Genomic DNA, 25,091 nt, shown 5'->3' with positions numbered 1-25,091 from the left:
ATCATTTTAAAAAAGCCCATACGTTCTTCTTCAAGTCATCAATAAGAGGACAGATCCCTTTTGTTGCCTCGACATCAGTACTAGATGGCACCTTCTTTAAGTTCTAAGTGCCCTGTAGCTGGCTGAAGCTAATTCTTGGAAAGACTGAGCTGAAGCTAATTGATAGAAAATATTTTTGAAGAACTCTCCACTTCTATAACATCACCTTCTTTTGAGGGTGTTTACCCTCTGATTGTTAATCTACAGCTGACAAGAACTCCACCCACTCCTGTTGTAATCAACTCATCACATGTCCAGGTCTGATATCATACAGAAAATTGACAATTTCATTGCAATCTAAAAAATAAAACATGAAGACTTGACACAGGATGCAACAATGAGGCTTCTCAACAACGCAAGCAGCCAAGAGCATAAAAATCCTTGCTGTTCTCTGCATTTGGTTCCATGTTAACTTAGATTTGACTCATCATTTTTCAGTTCTCATCTTAAGTCCACCATGAGATTGATCCATATCTGTACAGGGACCACTTTCTGCAGCAAAATCAGGAACTCCTATGATAGTCAAGTTGCACTGGAACTGTCAGTTTCAAGAATTGAACTCTTGTATGTAGAAGGCTGAGCTTTCTCATTAACAGCCTGAGAGTTTGGAATGAGCTCTTGTATGACTGTGAATGTCGGCATTTTCTGATCGAACTGCAAAACCCACTTCAACCAAGCCTTCCCATAATAACTTAACACACACATCTGGTCCCAGTTGACTAAAAGAAAGAGTTAAATATCTTTGTATACTCTATTTTTTGTAAAAAGAAAAGGAGTACTTGTGGCACCTTAGAGACTAACAAATTTATTAGAGCATAAACTTTCGTGAGCTACAGCTCACTTCATCAAATGCATCCGATGAAGTGAGCTGTAGCTCACGAAAGCTTATGCTCTAATAAATTTGTTAGTCTCTAAGGTGCCACAAGTACTCCTTTTCTTTTTGCGAATACAAACTAACACAGCTGCTACTCTGAAATCTATTTTTTATGAAACATTTGGATTCCACTGTGATGGGTGCCATGTAAGAACCAAGGTTTGGGCAACTGTGGGCAATATAGTAAAGTTCAAGGATAACATTTTGCTATCCCCGTCTTAAAATTCCTCACTTTCTATTAGAGCTGATGTTTCCAGTCCTAGAGGACAGTGGAGAGTGCTTGGCTGACTCTGTTAATGTCTGCCATGATATGATTCCAAACAGTAAATTGACCTTCAACGCGCATGTCCTGAAACACAGTTCATAGCTGTCCCTTTAGTTCTAAGCCTTTGTCTCTCAGTGAGAAGCAATAGCTGCTGGGCAGTTTATATTTTATTTTTAATTGGACTGCAGCTTTTTAAATAATGGCTTGAACAAAGGGCCAGGAATCAGCAGCTCCAGAGTTCCAATTCCTATGCTGACACAAACATCCTATGTGCTCTTTGGCAAGTACTAATCTCTCTTCCTCCTATAAAATGAGGATAATTCTTGTTTACGTCATAGGGGTATTGAGAAGACAGATTAGTTGACTTTGTAAAGTGCCATATCAATGCAAGTAGAAATGCCCAGAAACCACACTGCCTGATTTCTTATTGAATAAATGACTCAAATGGGTTGATATTTTTATCTTTATCCATAAACAGTTATAAAAATGTACTACTCAGGAAACGGAGGCAATGGGACACTAGAAATGTATTTAATCTGCTAACCATGGTAATCCATTAACAAGATACAAATAGTGCATTGCTCTTTTCTACATGCCTTATTTCTGGAAATCATTCAGGGCCTAGCAACAGCAGTCTTCTCACTGCAGTGAAATTGGTTGGCACAACTACAGTGCTACGCCTGGTTAAATTTCTAATATGCCAGTGCATCAATCATAATGAGGACTGCTTGAGCAGTGGGTAACTAATCCAGAGTAAACCATAATTTATGGCCTAGCAGCACAAATATTTTCCTACAGTAAACAGCAAAAAACTGCTGCTGGGAATTTAGCTTCCTCAATGGGATTATCCTTCTGGTGTCTAGTCAAACCACAAGATGTACTTTGACAACTTCAAAATAAACCAATAATGACTGTGATTTTTAAAATGTTGTTGCAGGATTTCCAACTTTCCCCTTTGTCAGCATTTCAGTATGCAATCACAATTCATAGATGTGTTCCTCTTTGCACAATCACTGCTAGTCAGAGGAGACCTCTGCGGTTGAACTCCAGCTGACTGCTGGGGAAACTGGCTGCTGTACTAGAAATGTCTTTTTGGAATATCCTTATTCTGAAATCAGTTGTAGGCATACATCTCTGAATTTATCCAGTTGGCCTGTTTTTGTTGTTTAGTGTTGACCTTAGTAAGTATCTAGTCCAACCAGATGATTTAACAGCTTACTCCTCTACCATTTAGGAGTTAAAGATGGCCTCTTATTTATACAGAGACAAGGAAGAATCCATCCCAGATGTGGTCCTTCCCAGGATCTTGAATAGAGGATGGGAAGGTCCACAAATATCCACCCTTAGCAATCACAGGAAACCTTCCACCTGTTCCCAATAAATGAGAACAATAAAAGGTTAGGTCACTGCTTCATCACGTCCAGTTTCCTATTTCTGGCTGTGGCTGTTTTATGTTTTATATTTTTATGGAAAGTGTCGTACCCCTATGATGTATCTGGCCAACTCAACACTGTACACGTGGGCCTGGAGGAGACACAATCATGTGAGGAAGCAAAGTTCTAGCTGCCATACTAGAGCTAAAATAACACCTTCCCATGATATCCTGGAAAGCCTTGTCACATTCTACCCCCCCCCTTTTTTTTTTTTGGGGCCATTAAAAAGTTCTTCTGCCCATCTTGTATCCTATGGTTTCAAAAGAGATGATGGAACTGATCTTCTATGGCAAGTCTGGTAACTGTAAACTATATTGTCAAATAGGTAATCATGTACAGGTTTCCATGGGTAACTGGACTCCCCAGGCTAGTGTGTGCTTGTTTTGTTAGCTTTTCTCAGAGAATTGGAGTAGCTTCATTCAGAATGTTGCAGCCTCGCTACTTACGTATACGTGCAAATTTTATCCTTTCACCTCTGTTGTGGAGGAACCTACTTTGGTTTCTTATCTTCAACAAAATTGCTATCTTCTTGGTCCTTTGTGGTCTCTTCCTGTTTCAGTTTTGCCACATCTGGCCTGCTTTCCACTGTCGGAGGTTACTTCTAATCTGGTGTGGCATCAGCTAAATGAGGAAGAATCTTTGTTTTCTTTCAAACCCAACACAAAACCTTCTGTGCTGCCTGCAGCCACCTCACCTTGTGGTGCTACTGGCATATTTTGCGCACTATTCAGGGTTGTGCTAGTCGGCCCTTGGAAGTAGTAAATTGTTTATTCCTCTGTGTGTGTGTGTGTGTGTGTGTGTGTGTGTGTGTGTGTGTGTGTGTGTGTGTGTGTCAGAAAGTGGTACTGGTGCTTTTCTTCCACAGTACTGAACCAATGCCCCGTATTATACTTTGGGGCACTGTGTTGCTGGAAATGCTGTCCTTTGGATAAGATATAAATCAAGGTACTGACTGGTGAAAAGGTTCGCAGAATTCTTTATCAACGAGTAATATGGCTATTAGTGCAGTATTCTGACTGAATTGCAATGTTAGTAATCATTCCGTCTTCCTAAATTTACCCTTCAATTTCCTTTGGATAGCATTCCCCATCATCCTACACTATTGTGTAGTGTGGTTAGATGATTGCATGTTCCATCTCGGAGATGGCTGCAGTTAACGGGTAGATGGAAGATATCCTTTGTTTACTGTAATTGTTAGTAAAGGACTTTTAAGGTCCTTCAGTATGGAAGTATTTTATAGTATTCTAGGATCTATTACAATCAGTGTGCTGTTCACAGTACACACAAGTGTAAAGAACTGGCATCAGCCTAACTCTAACTCGCCTCTAACTCTGTCCAAATTTAGTTCTGTAAAGAGCTTTGAAAATGGCATTTCTCTGAGACCTCTTACTATCCCCACCTCGCTGTAATGCTTCCATTGTGAGATACATGAATAACACATTTGTCATAACTGCTATGTATTGAGACTTGTTACCAACGTAGTTGAATTGTTTAATGCATTGTAACTGTCTGTTACTGGCCCCACTTGATATCTCTTGGGCACATCTGGCTTGATGGAAGCTTCCTGTTAAAACAGTGGAGGATTTAATTTGATGTAATATGTATCAAAAGCATTAGAAAGCTGGCCAATCAAATAGTATAGTTGCACAAGGCCTTGCCTCAACACTCATTGGTACCTCCCATGTGATTTTTATGAACAGGACAGCAAAATTAACCTTAACTGTGCTTTGTTTTTTGTTGTCACTGAATCACTGGGCAAAATTGACTAAGGAAAAATATATAGAATTTTGTTACAGTGCTTGTGACTGAAACACTGCAAAGTAAGTAAATTTGTTAGTCTCCAAGGTGCCACAAGTACTCCTTTTCTTACTGCAAAGTAACGCCATTCTTAGCCTAGTAGCCTCATCTCTGACCTGGCCAGGGAACCTGTAACACGGGCTGTCTCACTTCACTCAATAGGCAACTTGGCAGGGGACATTGCTATTGCACTCTGAAGAAATTACTGCTCCTTCCTGTCTGGTCAGCGGCACATGTCTGAGACTTAGTTAGAAACATGTCCCTGAAGTACAATATTCCCTCCCCCGCCCCTTCAATGCGGGTTGCAGGGGGCAGTGTGTGGAAACACCCATTCTTTATTCTGCAAGTTATCTAAAACTACTTTGGGTTAGAAGCTGTAATTTGGGGTTGGAAGTGCTGCCATTTCATGCCTCTGTGCAAAATTATTCTATACTGGTTCCCATAGGAACTTGCATGCTGGTGCAGGCCAAAGATCTGCCTAGGCAGGTATCCCAGTTGGGCATCCTGTCTGTGACCAATTCCATACTAGAAAGGAAGGTGTAAAGTTCTCATAATCCTCTTCTGCATCAGGGATTTTCTTTCCTGACTTGCTGTTGATTAGACTGTATGCAGAAGCATGTGGATTGACAAGCCTGGCTGATAGCTTTTGCCCTAGCTGGAGATGCAGATGTTCTTGTTCAGAAGTGTCTAACCTTTCTCTAGTCTTGCTCTAATACTTGTTCCTGCTTAAAATCTTGTAGTATTAAATGGCTTTTGTTGTTGTTGTTTTTGTTTTGTTAGAGTATTATACCCATTTAGTATTAATTCGAACATCGATAGCACTATACAGAGATCACTGCACCAGACTGCTCAGTTTCTGCTCTGCTCATACCAGACAATACCTGGACAAACTTGGGGTTTTGATCTTGCAGTCTTAGTCCCCTCACTACTAGACCAGCTTCTGAGCAGTTCATCACTAGCCTCTCTGGAATGAGGCATTATGGTAATATTATCTTTAATAAGTTTCATAGAATGCATCCGATGAAGTGAGCTGTAGCTCACGAAAGCTTATGCTCTAATAAATTTGTTAGTCTCTAAGGTGCCACAAGTACTCCTTTTCTTTTTGCGAATACAGACTAACACGGCTGCTACTCTGAAACCTGATAGAATGAATGGGATATGACACAAATACTCATGGTTCTTTGGGACTCAGTAAAGTAGGACCGTTATTACCTTAGCACAAAACAGAAATGATAGAGAGAAGACCGTACAAATGTTGGGCACAAGCATTCTTAATCAATGGATCTCAGAGCTTTACAAGCCTCAAATTCATGAGTCGGGTATAGTTTGCTTTTTATGGATGGGCAAACAGAGGCATAGTCCATAAATGACTGCCCAAGTCACATGGCATCAGAGGTCAAGCCAGGAACAGAACTTTGTAGACTTGTACTCTAACAACTAAACCTACATATTTGTTTTAGTAACTTCATTGGGAATTTGTAGAGTAAACCTGATGATTACTCAAATTGGAATGAAGTTAGAGAGATGCCTGTAATTTTGGATGGATTGTTCAGAATGGGTTTATGCTTATTCCAGATGTGTACAGCTTTTGCCCTGGAAAAGGATGTTTTCAGAAGTATAGAATTCTCAACTTCATTTTGCCACAGGATTTCTATTTTGATTATCAAGCCCCACTGTGTGAATGGTACAGAGATGTACTATAATGATGTAGTGCAGGGAAGCATTAGATGTGGTATATTTTTGACTTTAATAAGGCTTTTGATATTGTCTCGCATGACCTTCTCATAAACAATCTAGGGAAATATAGCCTAGATGGAGCTACTATAAGGTGGGTACATAACTACTCTCTGGGAATGGTTTTCCAACAAGTTATCAGTGGTTGAGTCAAGCTGGAAGGGTATATCAGATGGGGTCCCACAAGGTTCAGTTCTGGGTTCTGTTCTGTTCAATATCTTCATAAATGATTTTAGATAATGGCATAGAGAATACACTTACAAAGTTTGCAGATGATACCAAGGCAAGAGGGCCTGCAGGTGCTTTGGAGGACAGGATTAAAATTAAAAATGGTCTGGAGAAATGATCTGAAGTAAATGGGATGAAATTCAGTGAGGACAAATGCAAAGTATTTGACTTGGGAAGGAACAATCGGTTGCACACAAGCAAAATGGGAAATGACTTGCCTAGGAAGGAGTACTGCAGAAAGGGATCTGGGGGTCCGAGTAAATAACAAGCTAAATGAGTCAACAGTGTAATACTGATGCAAAAAAAGCAAACATCATTCTGGGATGTATTAGTAGGAGTGTTGTAAGCAAGACACGAAAAGTAATGCTTCCATTCTATTCTGTGCCAGTAAGACCTCAGCTGGAGTGTTATATTCAGTTCGGGGTGCCACATTTCAGGAAAGACGTGGACAAATTGGAGACAGTCCAGAAGAGAGCAACAACAATAATTAACAGATTTCAGATTGATAGCCATGTTAGTCTGTATCAGCAAAAACAACAAGGACTTGTGGCACCTTATAGACTAACAAATTTATGTGGGCATAAGCTTTCGTGGGCTAAAACCCAGTTCATCAGATGCATGGAGTGGAAGATGCATATATCTTCCTAGTGTATCAGTACATGAAAAGATGGGAGTTGCCTTACCAAGTAGGGGGTTGTGACAATTCAATTAAAGTGGGCTATTATCAACAGGATGAAAAGTCACTTTTGTAGTGGTAATCAGGATGGCTTATTTCAAACAGGTTAACAAAAAGGTGTGAGTAACAGTAGGGGCAAATTAGCATGGGGGAATTAGTGGGTTTTTTTTTTAAGTTCTTGTAGGTTTCAGAGTAGCAGCCGTGTTGGTCTGTATTCGCAAAAAGAAAAGGAGTACTTGTGGCACCTTAGAGACTAACAAATTTATTTGAGCATAAGCTTTCGTGAGCTACAGCTCACTTCATCGGATGCATTCCGTGGAAAAAAAAACAGTGGGAAGATTTATATACACAGTGAACATGAAACAATGGGTGGTGTTATACGCACTGTAAAGAGAGTATCACTTAAGATGAGCTGTTACCAGCGGGGGGGAGGGAGGAGGAAGAAAACCTTTAGTAGTGATAATCAAGGTGGCCCATTTCCAGAGTCCCCCCCTCACTGTTCCTCAGACGTTCTTGTCAACTGCTGGAAATGGCCCACCTTGATCATCACTACTAAAGGTTTTCTTCCTTCCCCCCCCCCCCCCCCCCCCCGCTGGTAACAGCTCATCTTAAGTGATACTCTCTTTACGGTGCGTATAACACCACCCATTGTTTCATGTTCACTGTGTATATAAATCTTCCCACTGTTTTTTTTCCACGGAATGCATCCGATGAAGTGAGCTGTAGCTCATGAAAGCTTATGCTCAAATAAATTTGTTAGTCTCTAAGGTGCCATAAGTACTCCTTTTTCTTTTTAGTTCTTGTAGTGACTCATCCAGTCTTTCTTCAGGCCTAATTTTGATGGTGTCCAGTTTGCAAATTAATTCCAGTTCTGCAGTTTCTCGTTGGAGTCTGTTTTTGAAGGTTTTTGGTTGAAGAATTGCCACTTTTAAGTCTCTTGTTGAGTGTTCAGAGAGGTTGAAGTTTTCTTGGACTGGTTTTTGAATGTTACAATTCTTGATGTCTGATTTGTGTCCATTTATTCTTTTGCATAGCCCAGGTCTACACTAGGCGTTGAGGTCGAATTTAGCAGTATTAAATGGATGTAACCCTGCACTCGTCCATATGACTAAGCCCTTTTTTCCCAGAGTGCTCCATTGTGACCTCTCTGGACAGCACTCTCAACTCAGATGCACTGACCAGGTAGATGGGAAAAGGCCCACGAACTTTTGAATTTCAATTTCCTGTTTAGCCAGTGTGGCAAACTGCAGGTGAACATGCAGAGCTCGTCAGCAGAGGTGACCATGATGGAGTCCCAGAATCGCAAAAGAGCTCCAGCATGGACTGAAGGGGAGTTACGGGATCTGATCGCTGTATGGGGAGAGGAATCCGTGCTATCAGAACTACGTTCCAGTTTTCGAAATGCCAAAACTTTTGTGGAAAATCTTCCCAGGGCATGAAGGACAGAGGCCATAACAGGGACCTGAAGCAGTGCCACGTGAAATTTAAGGAGCTGAGGCAAGCCTACCAGAAAACCAGAGAGGCCAACGGCCGCTCCGGGTCAGAGCCCCAAACATGCTGCTTCTATGATGAGCTGCATACCATTTTAGGGGGTTCAGCCACCACCACTACCCGAGCTGTGTTGTTTGCCTCCATCTCCATTGAAGGAGTCAACATGGAAGCAGGTTTTGGGGACGAGGAAGATGATGATGATGATGATGATGATGATAGCAGCTCACAGCAAACAAGCAGAGAAACCAGTTTTCCCGACAGCTAGGAACTGTTTCTCACCCTGGACCTGGAGCCAGTACCCCCCGAACCCACCCAAGGCTGCCTCCTGTACCCACCAGGTGGAGAAGGGACTTCTGGTGAGCGTACCTTTTAAAATACTATACAAGGTTTAAAAGCCAGCATGTTTAATGATTAATTTGCCCTGGCATTTGTGGCTCTCCTAGATATATTCCCAAAGCCTTTGCAAAAGGTTTCTGGGGAGGGCAGCCTTATTCCATCCACCATGGTAGGACACGTTACCACTCCAGGTCAGTAGCACGTATTTGGGAATCATCGTAGAACTAAGCATTGCAGTGTGTTTGCTGGCGTTCAGACAACATCCGTTCTTTATCTCTCTGTGTTATCCTCAGGAGAGAGATATCATTCATGGTCACCTGGTTGAAATGGGATGTTTTTCTTAAGGGGACATTCAGAGGTGCCCATTCCTGCTGGGCTTTTTGCCTATGGCTGAACAGAAATGTTCCCTGCCGTTAGTCATGGTGAAGGGGGAGGGGCTAGTCATGTTGTGGGGGAGGCAAAATGTGACCTTGTAATGAAAGCGTATGTGCTATGTATGTAATGTTAACAGCAAGGTTTACTGTGAAAGAGTGTACCCATTGTTCTATAAAATGTGTCTCTTCAAATACCACTTTTTTTTTTTTTTTTTTTTTTTCCCCTCCACCAGCTGCATGTGTTTCAAGGATCACGGGATCTTCTCCTTCCCAGAGGCTAGCGAAGATTAGAAGGCGAAAAAAACGCACTCACGATGAAATGTTCTCTGAGCTCATGCTGTCCTCCCACACTGACAGAGCACAGATGAATGCATGGAGGCAGACCATGTCAGAGCGCAAGAAAGCACAAAATGACCGGGAGGAGAGGTGGTGGGCTGAAGAGAGGGCTGAAGCTGAAAGGTGGCAGCAGCATGATGAGAGGAGGCAGGATTCAATGCTGAGGCTGCTGGAGGATCAAACTAATATGCTCCAGCGTATGGTTGAGCTGCAGGAAAGGCAGCAGGAGCACAGACCGCCAGTACAGTCCCTGTGTAACCAACTGCCCTCCTCCCCAAGTTCCATAGCCTCCTCACCTAGATGCCCAAGAACGCAGTGGGGGGGGCCTCCGGCCACACAGCCACTCCACCCCAGAGGATTGCCCAAGTAACAGAAGGCTGGCATTCAATAAGTTTTAAACTTTTAAAGTGCTGTGTGGCCTTATCCTTCCCTCCTCCATCACCCCTCCTGGGCTACCTTGGTAATTATCCCCCTATTTGCGTGATGAATTAATAAAGAATGCATGAATGTGAAGCAACAATGACTTTATTGCCTCTGCAAGTGGTGATCGAAGGGAGGTGGGGAGGGTGGTTAGCTTACAGGGAAGTAGAGTGAACCAAGGGGCGGGGGATTTCATCAAGGAGAAACGAACAGAACTTTCACGCCGTAGCCTGGCCAGTCATGAAACTGGTTTTCAAAGCTTCTCTGATGCGCACTGCACCCTTCTGTGTTCTTCTAACCGCTCTGGTGTCTGGCTAACCAGCAGCCAGGCAATTTGCCTCAACCTCCCACCCCTCCATAAACGTCTTCCCCCTTACTCTCACAGATATTATGGAGCACACAGCAAGCAGTAATAACTGTGGGAATATTGGTTTCGCTGAGGTCTAACCGAGTCAGTAAACTGCGCCAGGACACTTTTAAATGTCCAAATGCACATTCTACCACCATTCTGCACTTGCTCAGCCTGTAGTTGAACAGCTTCTGACTACTCTCCAGGCTGCCTAATGCCATGGCTCATGAAGCCATACATAAGGGATAGGCTGGGCTTCCAAGGATAACTATAGGCATTTCAACAGCTCCAACAGTTATTTTCTGGTCTGGGAAGAAAGTCCCTTGCTGCAGCTGTTGAAACAGACCAGAGTTCCTGAAGATGCGAGTGTCATGTACCTTTCCTGGGCATCCCACGTTGATGTTGGTGAAACGTCCCTTGTGATCCACCAGTGCTTGCAGCACTTTTGAAAAGTACCCCTTGTGGTTTATGTACTCGCCGGCTTGGTGCTCCGGTGCCGAGATAGGGATATGGGTTCCATCTATGGCCCTACTACAGTTAGGGAATCCCATTGCAGCAAGGCCATCCACTATGACCTGCACATTTCCCAAGGTCACTACCCTTGATATCAGCAGATCTTTGATTGTGTTGGCTACTTGCATCACAGCAGCCCCCACAGTAGACTTGCCCACTCCAAATTGATTCCCGACTGATCGGTAGCTGTCTGGCGTTGCAAGCTTCCACAGGGCTATTGCCACTCGCTTCTCAACTGTGAGGGCTTCTCTCATCTTGGTATTCTTGTGCCTCAGGGCAGGGGAAAGCGAGTCACAAAGTTCCATGAAAGTGCCCTTATGCATGCGAAAGTTTTGTAGCCACTGGGAATCGTCCCAGACCCGCAACACTATGCGGTCCCAGCACTCTGTGCTTGTTTCCCAGGCCCAGAATTGGCATTCCACCACATGAGCCTGCCCTATTAGCACCATGATACCCACATTGGCAGGGCACATGCTTTGAGAGAAGTCTGTGTCCATGTCCTCATCACTCTAGTCATCGCGCTGATGTCGCCTATTTGCCCAGTTTTGCATTGCCAGGTTTTGGTGCTGCATATACAGCTGGATAATGCATGTGGTATTTAATGTGCTCCTAATTGCTGAAGTGATCTGAGTGGGCTCCATGCTTGCCGTGGTATGGCGTCTGCACAGAAAAAAGGCGCGGAACGATTGTCTGCTGTTGCCCTGATGGAGGGAGGGGCAACTGGCGATATGGCTTACAGGGAATTAAAATCAACAAAGGGGGTGGCTTTGCGAGAAACTGAATGATCTCCTGAAGGATAGAACTCAAATCCTCATGGATAGAACTCAAAACTGGGTTTAGCAGGCTGTTGATTTCACAGAGGGAGGGAGGGAGGAGAAAATGAATACAAAACAAATCTGGTCTATTTCTTGTTTTGAGCCACTTTATCTATCTTTATACATCTTGCTGGCAGCAGACTGTGCAATATGACCGCTAGCCATTGTCACCTCCTGGGTGCTTGGTAGAAGACGGTGTAGTATGACCACTGGCCATAGTCTTCTGCTAGCTGCAGATTAAAAGACAGTGCACTGCTGGTAGGACTCAATTGCCATGAGACGAAACAAGGGAAATGACCTGGCTGAGTCACTCCCATGTTTGCCCAGGCGCCTGGTTAAAAGAGCACCCAGGACTACGTTGACGACGGCTCCCAGTCATATTGCACTGTCTGCTGCCAAAAGGCAATAAACTGCTGCTGTGTAGCAATGCAGTACCACGTCCGCCAGCCCCCAGGAGACATACGGTGACGGTTAGCTGAGCAGGCTCCATGCTCACTGTGGTATGGCGTCTGCACAGGTAACAAGAAAAAAAGGCACAAAATGATTGTCTGCCCTTGCTTTTACGGAGGGAGGAAGGGAACGGGGGCCTGATGATATGTACCCAGAACCACCCGTGACAATGTTTTAGCCCCATCAGGCACTGGGATTTCTACCCAGAATTCAAATGGGTGGTGGGAACTTTGGGATAGCTACCCACAGTGCAAAGCTCTGGAAGTCGACGGTTGCCTCGGTACCGTGGACAGAGTCCGCCAACTACATGCACTTAGAGCATTTGTGTGGGGACACACACACTCAACTGTATTAAAAACGCTTTCTACAAAACAGACTTCTATAAATTTGACCTAATTTCATAGTGTGGACATACCCATAGAGACTGCCCGGTTTGGCCAATTAAAGGTCTAGAAAACATGACTTGTGAGGGAAGATTCAGGGGGGCGGGGGTAAATGGGTTTGTTTAGTCTGAAGAAGAGAAAGTATATAAAAGGTTGTTACAAGGAGGAGGGTGAAAAATTATTCTCCTTAACCCCTGAGGATAGGACAAGCAGCAATGGGCTTAAATTGCAGCAACAGAGATTTAGGTTGGACATTAGGAAAAACTTCCTAACAGTCAGGATAGTTAAGCACTGGACCAGGTTGTATAGGGAGGCGCTGGAATATCTGTCATTGAAGGTTTTTAAGAACAAATCAAACACCTGTCAGGAATGATCTAGTTATTACTTAGTCCTGCCTTGAGTGACCTATTGAGGTCCCTTCCAGTTCTGATTCTATGTTTACAGCCACGAGTGGCTATGCCGCTCGGGGGTCTGAAAAATCCACACCCCTGAGCAACATAGATAAGCCAACCTAAATCTCTGTGTAGACAGCACTAGATCGATGGAAGAATCCTTCCATCAACCTAGCTGTTGCCTCAAGGAGGGGGACTGTCAAAGTTCCTTCCCCACTCTGAACTCTAGGGTACAGATGTGGGGACCTGCATGGAAAAATCCCCTAAGCTTATTTTTACCAGCTTAGGTTAAAACTTCCCCAAGGTACAAACTATTTTACCTTTTTTGTCCCTGGACTTTATTGCTGCCACCACAAAGCGTCTAACAAATTATAACAGGGAAAGAGCCTACTTGGAAACATCTTTCCCCCAAAAATCTCCCTACACCCCCTTTCCTGGAGAAGGCTTGATAAAAATCCTCACCAATTTGCATAGGTGAACACAGACCCAAACCCTTGGATCTTAAGAACAATGAAAAAGCAATTGGGTTCTTAGAAGAATTTTAATTAAAGAATAGGTAAAAGAATCACCTCTGTAAAATCAGGATGGTAAATACCTTACAGCGTAATCAGATTCAAAACATAGAGAATCCCTCTAGGCAAAACCTTAAGTTACAAAAAGACACAAAAACAGGAATATACATTCCATTCAGCACAACTTATTTTATCAGCCATTTAAACAAAACAGAATCTAATGCATATCTAACTAGATGGCTTACTGACTTTTTACAGCAGTTCTGACCTGCATTCCTGCTCTGGTCCCAGCAAAAGCGACACACAGAGAGAACCTTTGTTCCCCCTGCTGCAGCTTTGAAAGTATCTTGTCTCCTCATTGGTCATTTTGGTCAGGTGCCAGTGAGGTTGTCTTAGTTTCTTAACCCTTTACAGGTGAAAGGGTTTTTCCTCTGGCCAGGAGGGATTTAAAGGTGTTTACCCTTCCCTTTATATTTATACAGGGACTACAACAGTGTAGGTAGTGACTACTTTGAAGCATTGCAGCACTTCAGCTGTGCCGCTGTCACGTTTTCAGTATAGAGTACCTGAAGTAGTGAGTGGGAGAAAGTGAAACTCCATTCAGCTCATCAGGAGTTGCAGGCTGGCAGCTAAATAACTGTTACCTTTGCTTATCTAGGAGGCATATCTCTTAAAGACAGGCAGAGCTGTTCTGAGAGCCTACTAATACCGTGACTATAGGGCAATGGTTTTCAAACTGCGGGTCACAATCCAGTACTAGGTCGTGGAATGTAAGGCAGTGAGTTGTGGCGGCTCTAGTCAGTACCTCCAATTGGGCGGTTAAAAGTCACGGCGGTGGTGCTGCCCGGCTAAGGCAGGCTAATTCCTACCTGTTCTGACACTGTGCTGTGCCCCAGAAGCAACCAGCAGCAGGTCCAGCTCCTAGGTGGGGCGGCCATGGGGCTCCGCATGCTGCCCCCGTCCCGAGCACCGGCTCCGCATTCCCATTGCCTGGAAACCGGCCAATGGGAGCTGGGAGGGGTGGTGCCTGTGGGCGAGAGCTGTGCGGAGCTGCTTGTGCGCCTCCGCCTTGGAGCCCGACTTGCTGCTGGCCGCTTCCAGGGTGCAGCGTGGTCCACGGTTCCAGGACAGGCATCTGCCTTAGCACCCTGGTGACCAGGAGCCATCCGAGGTAAGCCCACGCCGCAATACCCTGCCCTCGCCCTGAGCCCCACCCCCCACAAACCCGGAGCCCCTTTCTGCACCCCAAACCCCTCATCCCCAGCCTAACCCAGAGCCCTGACCTCTTCACGCACCCCCAACCCTCTGCCCTAGCCCCAAGGCCTTCCCACATCCCAGACCTCTCATCCCCAGCTCTGTTGCATCACAGGCATCAATAATTTTCTCCAACTGGGTTGCCAGGAAAAAAGTTTGAAAACCACTGCTCTAGGGAAGGGGACTCTAGTCTGTTCCTTTCACTCAACAGCCACAGTCTAGAACAGATGATATGAAGGTAAATATGCCAAGTTAGTATGATTCCTTATTTTCAAGTTCTCATGCCCCATGACTGAATTCAAACCTTGGAGAGGGTTGGCTTCCTAGACTTCGCTGGCCTGGGACTTCCACAAACACTATGGAGGTATTTTCAGTCTTTTAAAATTATCAGTTTACTCTTTAGAAGCTTAGTGTTTTGAGAGAGGTTTTCTCCAGCATATGGTCCTACATTTATGTAGGTCTACAGGAACTGGTACCCTTTTTAAAGGATAAATTACATGAAAATGGAGGTAGAAGAACTCTGTTGTAATCCATTACAAGAAAATGTAAAACGAAGGTGCTTTTTTGGGACTTATCAATCTTTCAAGGTCTGTTTGCCTCTAAAACAGTATCTCCTGCATGTGCCATATGCTTCATAACTAGTAGTGTTATGCTATACCATTTTTCTCTCTCTGGCACAAAAGCTATGGGAAAGTGCTTGTGTTAATTAAAGAAAATCTGATACATGTGTGGAGAGGAGACTAGTTGCTTTCAAGTACTTGCTGCTACTGAAACATTACAAACTGTATTATGAATTTGCCAAGGAAAATGCTGGGCTTAAAAAATCTGTGAAAGAGGAGTCGAAAGGCCACTTGGTGGGATTATTTGTTTAGAAAATAGACCCAAAGAGTCAGTGTTATATAAAACCTGGTTGCTAAGATCCTTTATCAAACCATGTTACTGTGGCTTATCTCATGCAGTTCCTCTCGCTTGTCTTTTTTTTTTTTTTTATCCTTGTTCAGTTTGCTTCCCTTTACACAAAGGATTTTGCTTGGGCGGGGGTGAAGGGGGTGTTTTGTTTTTTGTTTTTAACCTCTGTTGTATTGTTGAGTGAGTGGAAGTGGTGCCAGAGCAGCTCTCTGAACACTGCCCCTGCCTTTTTGAAGAGTACTGTGCAATCTCTTCCCTACCAGATGTGCTGCATTGCATGGGGAAAGGCTTTACACTGCCCTGCCAAGTTGCCTGCTGAAATGGCTTAACTGGTGTAACTTGCTGCTGTACTAGAGATGCTCTGCTTCCATATGAGTAGCAGTTCCAGATCTGTATACCATTTCTCCAGAAGTTTGGTTTACTTTCTGGGGAACATAAGACTGAACTTTTGGAACGATTGGGCTTGGATGCAAGTTTATGACTTTAAAACCTGAATTTTGAAATATTGGAGCAGGGACTAAATCAAATGCTCACTGAGATCTCAGCTGTAAGGAAGCAGTGTGCAGACAAGATTGACCTGCTGCTGTCTCTGTGCATGTGTCTAGAACAGGAGACATTCTATTTCCATCCCCATGTTGGCCAGACTTCCGTGTGTGAGCTTGGGCAAGTCACTCTCTGCCTCAGTTCCTCCTTGTAAAATGAGATTAATACCATTTCAGAGGGGTGTTAAGCAAAACTGAGTATCTGTATAGCACTTGGAGAACACGTACTATTTGTTTATCAGGTAGCTGTTAGAGTATGCATGTTTGCTGTTGGAACTGGGGCTGTAATCAAAGAAAGGGAAGGAGAAAAATAAGGACATGGTTATAGAGACAAAGCTTGGAAAGCTTTGCAACACGAACAGGCTTACCGTGTCCAACAGAAAACCTGTAAAGTAGGCTTTGATTGGCTTTCCAGGAGGAGTGAAGATTGGGGGCACTGCCTGGCTTGTGGGGGGATTGATAATAGAGATACAAGGCTGTGACCTCTAAGTCAGAAATTTGAATCTGGCTCAGTTTTACATTGACAAACTTACCATACAAAGAGTGTTGGCAACTTGTGTGAAATGAGATGCTGGGTCTTAGGCCAGTTCCCAGTAGGCAACTGTCTTCAGCATAATAGCTATCACAATTTGGGGCAGTTGGTATTCTTAGTAGAGGCCAAAGATTTCATGAATCATAATTGTGGTCACTGTAGGTATGTCTACACTGTGATTAGACACCTGCAACTGGCCTGTGCCAGCTGACTTGGGTTCCTGGGGCGTGGCTAGACCCTCCCATCTCACAGGGTCCTGGAGCCCAAACACCTATACTGCAGTTAAACAGCCCCTTAGTACAAGCCCTTTGAGCCCGAGTCAGCTGGTACAGGCCAGCCATGGGTTTTTAATCGCAGGTTAGACATACCCTGTGAATGATGGCGCCTTCAAGTTTGGGCAAGGCACATTGTGCAGGGCTGGCTTATCTGGCTATTGTTTATGCTAATGTTGTGTATCACTGAAGGCTTCAGTCTTCAGGACATTCCAGCTGGAACCTCTCGCTTGAAATTTTTTTAGTAAAACTTAGAGAAAGTGGTGGGGGAGGTAGGGCAGTTACTGGAAGGCAGAAGGAGAGGGTTAGGAAACCAGAGGTCATTAACTGGAAGGGCAGTTAATTTATAACTGATGCATCCTTTTTGTGTGTGTGTTCTTCAGACTGGGAGCTGTGGACTGAGCTGCCAATTCTAGCTTCACATTAACTAGCTTGGCCTGCTCTGCATAGTCTTATTTCATTTAGTGTTTTCCTAGTCTCAGATCATAGACATGTAGGATTAAAACAAGCTTTCTTAAGGTGAGTGGTGACCTACATATTTGGCTCATAGTGAGGTGATTGGGAGACACGGTATAAGAGGATGAAATGTGTTTGGTCAGACAGTGTTTAGCACAGATGCTTTCTAAATAATAAGCAGTTGGCTTGGTCTGTGCCCAGCTGCCTTCTGGCATTATCTGTCAGCTCTGCCATCTTCTGCTCTTAACTTAGTGGTGATTAGTATCTATCGGCTAATTCCCATTTTACAGATTCAGGGGGTGGAGCGAAGGAAACAGAGGCAGAATGGTTTACCCAAGGTGTCAGTGAGTCAGAGCTGGTTATAAAAGCCAGATGTTTGGCTCCTAGTCCTTAAAGTAGTATGCGGTGCAACAGATTCAATATTATCTCAAGCTTTTTCAAATAGTCCTTTTTAAAGCCTATTGAATAATTGGGATCTATTTTTTGGGAGAGTCTGTGCTGGAACAGAATAATGTAAGGGGAACAAAAGAAAAATGCTTCAGCTGCATAGGAGTTTTGCTTTGTCAAACTCTTTGGACAGGTGTGGAGCCTGTCCTGGAAAGCCAGGCTAGTGAACTCTGCCTTTGCCTTTGTGAAAAGAACTGTGCAATCTGGAGGCCTGTTTTGCTAGCATTGTTTTGCGATCCCATGACCTATTTCTCTTCCCTTCCAGATGTGCTACGTTGCAGAGGGAGAGGCTTTTTTAATTCCCTGCCAAGCTGTCTGCCTTTGTGGCTTAGCTGGTGTAACTTACTGCAGTGCTAGTAGGAGAGAGGAGAGGCTGCTCGTTGCTGATGAATCCCCTCTAAGCAAGTCGGTTGCAGCTCAAATCCCAGAAACTAAAGCTCAAAAAGATCTAGGGGGAGGGTTGTTTCCCTTCCTTCCCTAGGTCAGTCACTCTGCTCTAAATCTTGCTTTTCTGCAGATGGCCTAGGGATTTTTTGCAGTCCTGGTGGAAAAGAGTTGTTTTGCTCAGAAGTATAATCATGCAGGCTAGTGAAATACAGGTCTTCTAGTCTGCTTAGCTGATTCACCAAATCCTGAGTGGGAAGCCTAACTTGAATTGCTTGCTGAGTTACAGATGTCTTTCTTGCACAAGTTATGGTTTATTAGTATGTGAGCTGCTTTGTTATGCACTGTATGTAACTCTGAGCTGAGGCTGTCAGTGCCTTTGCGTAGAGCTGCAAGAGGGGACACAAGGTTCTTTGTTTTCTAAGGCAGTGTTGTACGATAAACAGGTAAGCTTGTATTATGCCCTATATCCTTGAGTCCACCAAGGGAGAATGTCAAGTGCACAGCTCTGTCAACTGACAGTGCATGTGTTTGAGTGAGTTAAGGCTTTCTTAGCTCAAGGAATTGCAGCTTTTGGTGCTTCCCTGCACCACCACTCCTCATTCAGGAATCTTCTGCTTTATTAAAGTCAAGTTTTTGCTCTTCAGTCACTTAGTGTTGCTGAAATAACTGGATGATGAACTCTGGCTGTTTCCAAACAGGACTGGAAAAGTGAAGAGAACATTAGGAACATCAGGTCTGTGGAGAGATGCCGTCTGATGTAACCGAAGCCTCTGAGGGGGTAGATGAGGCAGAGAATGTCCGGTATGAGGAAACAGAAGAGGACGACAACGTCAGGTGAGTCATGTCAGGCCTTCCTGGCTAGTGAGTGTGGGGCTTTACTTGGTTAGAACAACTTGTCTCCTAGAGGGGTATCCCTGCATGTGGGTCGCAGGCAGGAATGTGGTGCTTGCTGTCTCCTCTCCTCTCTTTCCCCTCCCCCCAGTAATGTGGGAACACTTTTTCATATATATTCCACCCCCATTCAGGAGAGAAGGATATCTGTAAATGGCTCAAGTGAAAGACTAGTGATGAGGATGTATTGGGATGTGAATAGATAATCGAGCTCATCTCCCTGGGGCCAGCACATTTATTTCCTACAGTGTTATCCCATCCAGTTTCAAATGATAAGAGTTAATAGGGTTTCTTCCACTTACTGTAAGATTCTTCCACAACCTAATTGCTTTCTGCCAAGAAATAATTCCTTATATTCTGATTAAGATTTTCCCTTTCTTGTATATTTTGGAGTGCAATAATCTATCCCTCCTGAATCACTGGGCAGTTCAAAAGTCTTGTCTTGTGCATTTCTGGGGTGAAGCAGCTGCAAAGTTGAACCCTTTCATTAAGGATCCACCAGGAGATGCTGTGACTTGATAAAGTGCATTTGTTCACTTTACTAAAAACCCTCTAGTGAGATGAAAATGCAGCGCACGTCTATAACCAGGAGTATATTGACTCTTTTTGTTATGCACCAAGAGTGTTCTCAGTAGCTACAACTCCCACAGTCCCTACCCCAGAGAGCTTAGTCTAAAAGATCTAGATAAGATCAGATGCACTAGGAGACCCAGAAAGAGCCTTTCACAGTCTATCCCTTACTGAAGGTTGGGGTGGGGAGTGCATTTGAGTAATATTTGTGGGGCTACATGGAGGAAATGGACCTTAAAGTGGGATTTGAATGAGAGGCTGAGGGCATGGCATGGCACGTTGGGATTGGAAGCATGGAAGCCCTAGAAGGAAGTGAATGTGGTGGTGAGGCTGGAATCATTGCTGGATTGAAGGGTGGGAGTGTTTTATCATTTCCTATAGAGCAGTTTATTAGAGTAGATCAAAACTGACTTTAAAAATCAGATTTTTTGTCTTAATTTAAATTCAGTTTTCATTTGAAAAGTAAACCCATTTAACATTGGCAACCAGTGTTAAGGCTTAAATAGAGTATAGTCTAATTTTAAATTATTTTAATAAATATAAAAACAATATTCAAGCAGTATATGTTTGCTGCTGAGCTTTTAAAGAAAGTCAAGCTAAAGAACTGGTGGAAGTCACTGGCTAAGCACCTGGAATCAGGTTTCTGCAGTGTGGTTGTAGCCATGTTGATCCCAGGATATTAGAGAGACAAGATGGATGAGGTAATAACTTTTATTGGACTAGCTTCTGTTGGTGAAAGAGACAAGCTCTCAAGCTGGCAGAGCTCTGTTTACTTTCATCAACAGAAGTTGGTCCAATAAAAGATACTACCTCACCCACCTTGTCTCTCTAAATGAGCTTTTAATGGCAGTAGGCTATTCTGCAGATGCAAAGAATATTTTTCTTAATTTCATTTTATCCTGCTAATTCATTCGTTTTCAGAAAGCCTTTGACAAGGCCCCTCACCAAAGCTCTTAAGCAAAGTAAGCTGTCATGGGATGGTAACTGGTTAAAAGATAGGAAACAAAGGGTAGGAATAAATAGTCAGTTTTCAGAATGGAGAGAGGTAAATGATGGTGTCCCCAGGGATCTGTACTGGGACCAGTCCTATTCAACATATTCATAAATGATCTGGAAAAAGTGAGGTGGCAAAATTTGCAGATGATAGAAAACTACTCAAGATAGTTAAGTCACGGGCCGACTGCAAAGAGCTACAAAAGGATCTCTCAAAACTGGATGACTAGCCAACAAAATGGCAGATGAAATTCAATGTTGATAAATGCAAAATAATGCACGTTAGCAAACATAATCCCAACTCTATATATAAAATGATGGGGTCTAAATTAGCTGTTACCACTCAAAAAAGAGATCTTGGAGTCATTGTGGACGGTTCTCTGAAAACATCCACTCAATGTGCAGCAGCAGTTAAAAAAGCAGACAGAACGTTGGGAATCATTAAGATGGGGATAGAAAAGAAGACAGAAAATGTCATATTGCCTCTGTATAAATCCATGGTCTGCCCACATCTTGAATACTGTGTGCAAATGTGGTTGCCCCATCTCAAAAAGATATACTAGAATTGGAAAAGGGCAACAAAAATGATTAGGACGTTGGAGCAGCTTCTGTATGAGGAGAGATTAATAAGCCTGGGACTTTTCAGCTTGTAAAACAGACGACTAAGGGGGGATATGAGAGAGGTCTATAAAATTATGACTGGTGTGGAGAAAGTAAATAAGGAAGGGTTATTTACTCCTCCTCATAACATAAGAATTAGGGGTCGCCAAATGAAATTACTTCCTTGTGTGTTAGACCTGCTGCCTATTATTTTTTTCATACAATGCACAGTCAACCTGTGGAACTCCTTGCCAGACGCTGCTGTTACAGTCTTGGCCTTCACAGGGTTCAAAAAATAACCGGATAAATTCATGGAGGATAGGTCCATCAATGGCTATTAGCCAGGATGGGCAGGGATGGTGTCCCTAGCCTCTGTTTGCCAGAAGCTGGGAATGGGTGACGGGATGGATCACTTGATTACCTGTTCTGTTCATTCCCTCTGAAGCATCTGACTTTGGCCATTGTTGGAAGACAGGAACTAAGGCTATATGTTGTAGTAAATTATTAAAATCTGCCATCTCAAGGCACTAGTACCAGAAACAAGAAAGTCCTGTGTCATTGGGAAGGAAGAGTTCCTGTTTCCTACCTGTGATGGGTCACAAGCTGAGCGATCTTCGAGTTGGCACTAGTTCAGGATTGAACTGTGCGTGTCCTGCATCGCAGGCTAACTATGGGACAGTTCCACAACTGGGAGTAGGGAAAACACTGAGGTCAGGTTGACTTTTAACTAAATTGGCTCAGAGGTTTGGAATGTTAATAGACATGAGTGAGATTGGGTTAATGGGCAGAGTGCAGTTGAGGCTGTCAAAGGTGCACAGCTAATACAGTGATCACAGGGAGATTACCAGCCAGGTGGTGAAGGGCTTGGTTATTATTCTGAGATTACATTAGAAGCTCCATTACAAACAATGGGAATGGAGGTTGTTTGTAACTCTGAACTATTGGTAACTCTGAACAAAACATTGTGGTTCTTTCAAAAGTTTACAACTGAACATTGACTTAATACAGCTTTGAGACTTTACTATGCAGAAGAAAAATACTGCTTTTAACCATCTTAATTTAAATGAAACCAGCTCAGAAACCCTTTCCTTACCAGGTCAAATCCTTTTTTTTTTTTTTTTTTTTTTAAAACCTTTCTCTTTATTTTATTTTTTTAGTGGTTTACGTTTAACACAGTACTGTACTGTATTTTCTTTTCCCCTCCTCACCCCCCCCCCCCGCTGCTGCCTGATTGCATACTTTCAGTTCCAAATGAGGTGTGTGTTTGACTGGTCAGTTTGTAACTCTGGGGTTTTACTATACTCTCAAAATTCACGGTAGGGGAATTTGTGCAAAAAAGTCAGTTTTAATGACTCGGTATTTGGGTGTCTGAATGCGGTGAATGGACCATACCTGTTAGCCTCTGTCTCCTGCCGGTATTGCTACCTGTCACACACTCAAGGCACATCCAGACTGTGCTGGAATGTGGATTTACACTACCATAGCTCAGTAGTATATTCAACATCTCTTATGAGCTGCTGTCACCTTTGTGCTTGATCTTATTCTCTGAGCATTGTCAGTTGGATTTCTGTTGCATCTGGGGTAAGCACTGATGATGACTTCGTGGGACAGTCCTGGGTTTGATGAGACTGCCCGTTTCAGAGGCTAACATATTGGGATTGGATGTTCAAAGCAACCCAAAATGTCAACAGGACAAGTGTCGTCACGCTGTGGTGATTGTTCTTCAGCACGTTTTGTATGGTGGTGTTTGTACTTCCATGCTGACGGTGTGATGATGTGATGGCACAGTCCTATCCCAGAGAGAACATTTTAAGAGACCATGATGGTGGTGTCCAAAACCTCACTTATGGGACCTTACAACACAGGTTGTATGTAGTATATTTTATATTTATATGTAGTATATTTCAGGTAAACTGTATCCCTGAAGCTTAGGGATGTGCACAGGTATAAAAAATAGGCTGATTTTTCGAGCAGCACTTTGTGTCCCCTGTGGCCGGAGAAGCAGGATTCTCCCCCCACATTTTGAGCCAGAGAATAACTCTGTCTTGAGCTGGATGTCAGTTAGCACTAATTGACAAAAAGACACAGGTGGCATCTTCCTGGAGCTTCCTTCCTAGGAATTCAGTTTCCACCAGGTCTAATGCAGGACTGGCCTGAAGCACAAATAGCTACCTTGGTCCAATGTATGGGCCTGGCCCTGGCCCTGTGTAATTTAAAAGTTGCTCTTAAGACCTACAGAATCTTCCTGGGATCCTTTGGGCATGTTCTCCATCTCATGCCCTTTGTGAATTTCTGTTCTTCACAGTCCCACTGACCTCTCAGAGATGCTCAAGGAGGGGACCAAAGAGTCTCATGATCGTGCAGAGAACACTCAGTTTGTCAAAGACTTCCTGAAAGGACGGATCAAGAAGGAGCTCTTTAAGGTTTGCACTTTCTAGCTCTGCTTCCTTAACAGCATGTGTGATGAGTTCTTGAGCTGTAGAGTTGAAAGCTGTATCCCAAATTGGAGACATGACACACTGTTGCAATGAGAGGAAGGTTTCAGAGTAGCAGCCGTGTTAGTCTGTATTCGCAAAAAGAAAAGGAGTACTTGTGGCACCTTAGAGACTAACAAATTTATTAGAGCATAAGCTTATGCATCCGATGAAGTGAGCTGTAGCTCACGAAAGCTTATGCTCTAATAAATTTGTTAGTCTCTAAGGTGCCACAAGTACTCCTTTTCTTAATGAGAGGAAGGATGGTCCAGTGGTTAGGGCACTAACCTGGGACTCTGGAGACTTGGGTTCAATTCCCTGCTTTTTCAGAAACTTCCTGTGTGACCTTGGGCAATTTGCTTAGCCTCTCTCCCTCAGTTCCCAGTCTCTAAAATGGGGATAATACTTCCCTACATCAGACTGAAGCCCTTTGAAATCTACTGATAAGGGCTATATAAGAGCCAGGTAATATTAATTTTATGTTCTGGGTGTGGATTTTTACTTGTCATGGGCAAATTAAATCAAACTAAACTGCTGGAAACCTGACTTGCCTAGAAGTGACACTGCGTATAATATGTCGGGAATCCAGCATGGTGTCTCACTCCCAGAATTAGCAGTACCTTGTAGTGCTACAGAATTGGCATAGTTAGCAATTTAGGTTGGGAGTCAGGTTAAAGTTGCTCTGCAGCACCTTGTGCTGGCTGGTGTGGAAAACAATTAATGGAGAGCTAAAGCAGTATTTCCAAAACAGTGGGTCCCGACAGACAAGTGGGTTGCAAGAAGGTTTTAGATGGGTGGTAGGCCTGGTGTGCAGGGGAGGCCCCGGGGAGAGGTTGTAAAGTGAGCTCACCTCACATGCGTCCAGCAGCAGCAGCTCATGTCCTGTGGGGCTGGGCCTGCCTTCCTGCTCTTGGTGTTTGTGACATGGTGCAGAGCGTCGTAACTCCACTTGTGTTTGGCTCAGCCGCCCCTCCATTGTCATAACTGCTTCTGGAAGCCCCTTAACGTCATGTCTCAGGTCTATAAATGCCAGTGCAGTTGAAATTTTCAGAAAGTATTGGGAATTATGTTAGCTATTTATACTAAGATGTTGTTTTAATTGCTAGTCCCTTTTGGACAGATCAGAGCATTCAGCATAGACATATGAACATCATCTTTTGATCATAACGGTCTGCACATCTAAATAGTGCCTCCCTTAGGGGGGCTTAAAGCACTAATGAATTAAGCTTCTCTACACCCTTTTGAAGTAGGATGTGTTGTCCCCATTTTACAGATAGGTATTGAGGCATAGGGGTTCAGTGACTTGCTGCATAACCTTAGACAAGTCAATAGCAGAACTGGCAGTAG

General features: G+C 43.6%; 1 protein-coding gene and 1 long non-coding RNA gene across 8 annotated transcripts in view; one reads left to right on the top strand and one right to left on the bottom strand.

Moving 5' to 3' along the window:
- HMOX2 (heme oxygenase 2) overlaps positions 1-25,091 on the top strand; it is a 34,263-nt gene that overhangs the window by 3,361 nt on the left and 5,811 nt on the right. The window contains exons 1-4 of one of the 7 annotated variants that reach the window (XM_038419836.1): positions 17,033-17,445; positions 18,095-18,659; positions 18,915-19,050; positions 23,576-23,693. In XM_038419836.1, the coding sequence (XP_038275764.1) occupies positions 18,962-19,050; positions 23,576-23,693 (207 nt within the window). In that variant the 5' untranslated portion in view covers positions 17,033-17,445; positions 18,095-18,659; positions 18,915-18,961. Of the gene's footprint in view, positions 1-14,478; positions 14,589-16,920; positions 17,446-18,094; positions 19,051-23,575; positions 23,694-25,091 lie in introns of those variants that run through there. The other 6 variants (XM_043493188.1, XM_038419835.2, XM_038419834.2 and 3 more) reach the window with 6 other exon arrangements.
- Positions 21,288-25,091, bottom strand: part of LOC122455965 — a 29,105-nt gene continuing 25,301 nt past the window's right edge. The window contains exon 3 of the long non-coding RNA XR_006274511.1: positions 21,288-21,449. This is a non-coding gene — a long non-coding RNA (uncharacterized LOC122455965). The remainder of the gene's footprint in view (positions 21,450-25,091) is intronic.

Source organism: Dermochelys coriacea, chromosome 10 (assembly GCF_009764565.3).
Source record: "Dermochelys coriacea isolate rDerCor1 chromosome 10, rDerCor1.pri.v4, whole genome shotgun sequence".
Taxonomy (NCBI): domain Eukaryota; kingdom Metazoa; phylum Chordata; order Testudines; family Dermochelyidae; genus Dermochelys; species Dermochelys coriacea.
This window is presented reverse-complemented; position numbering and strand designations above follow the sequence as displayed.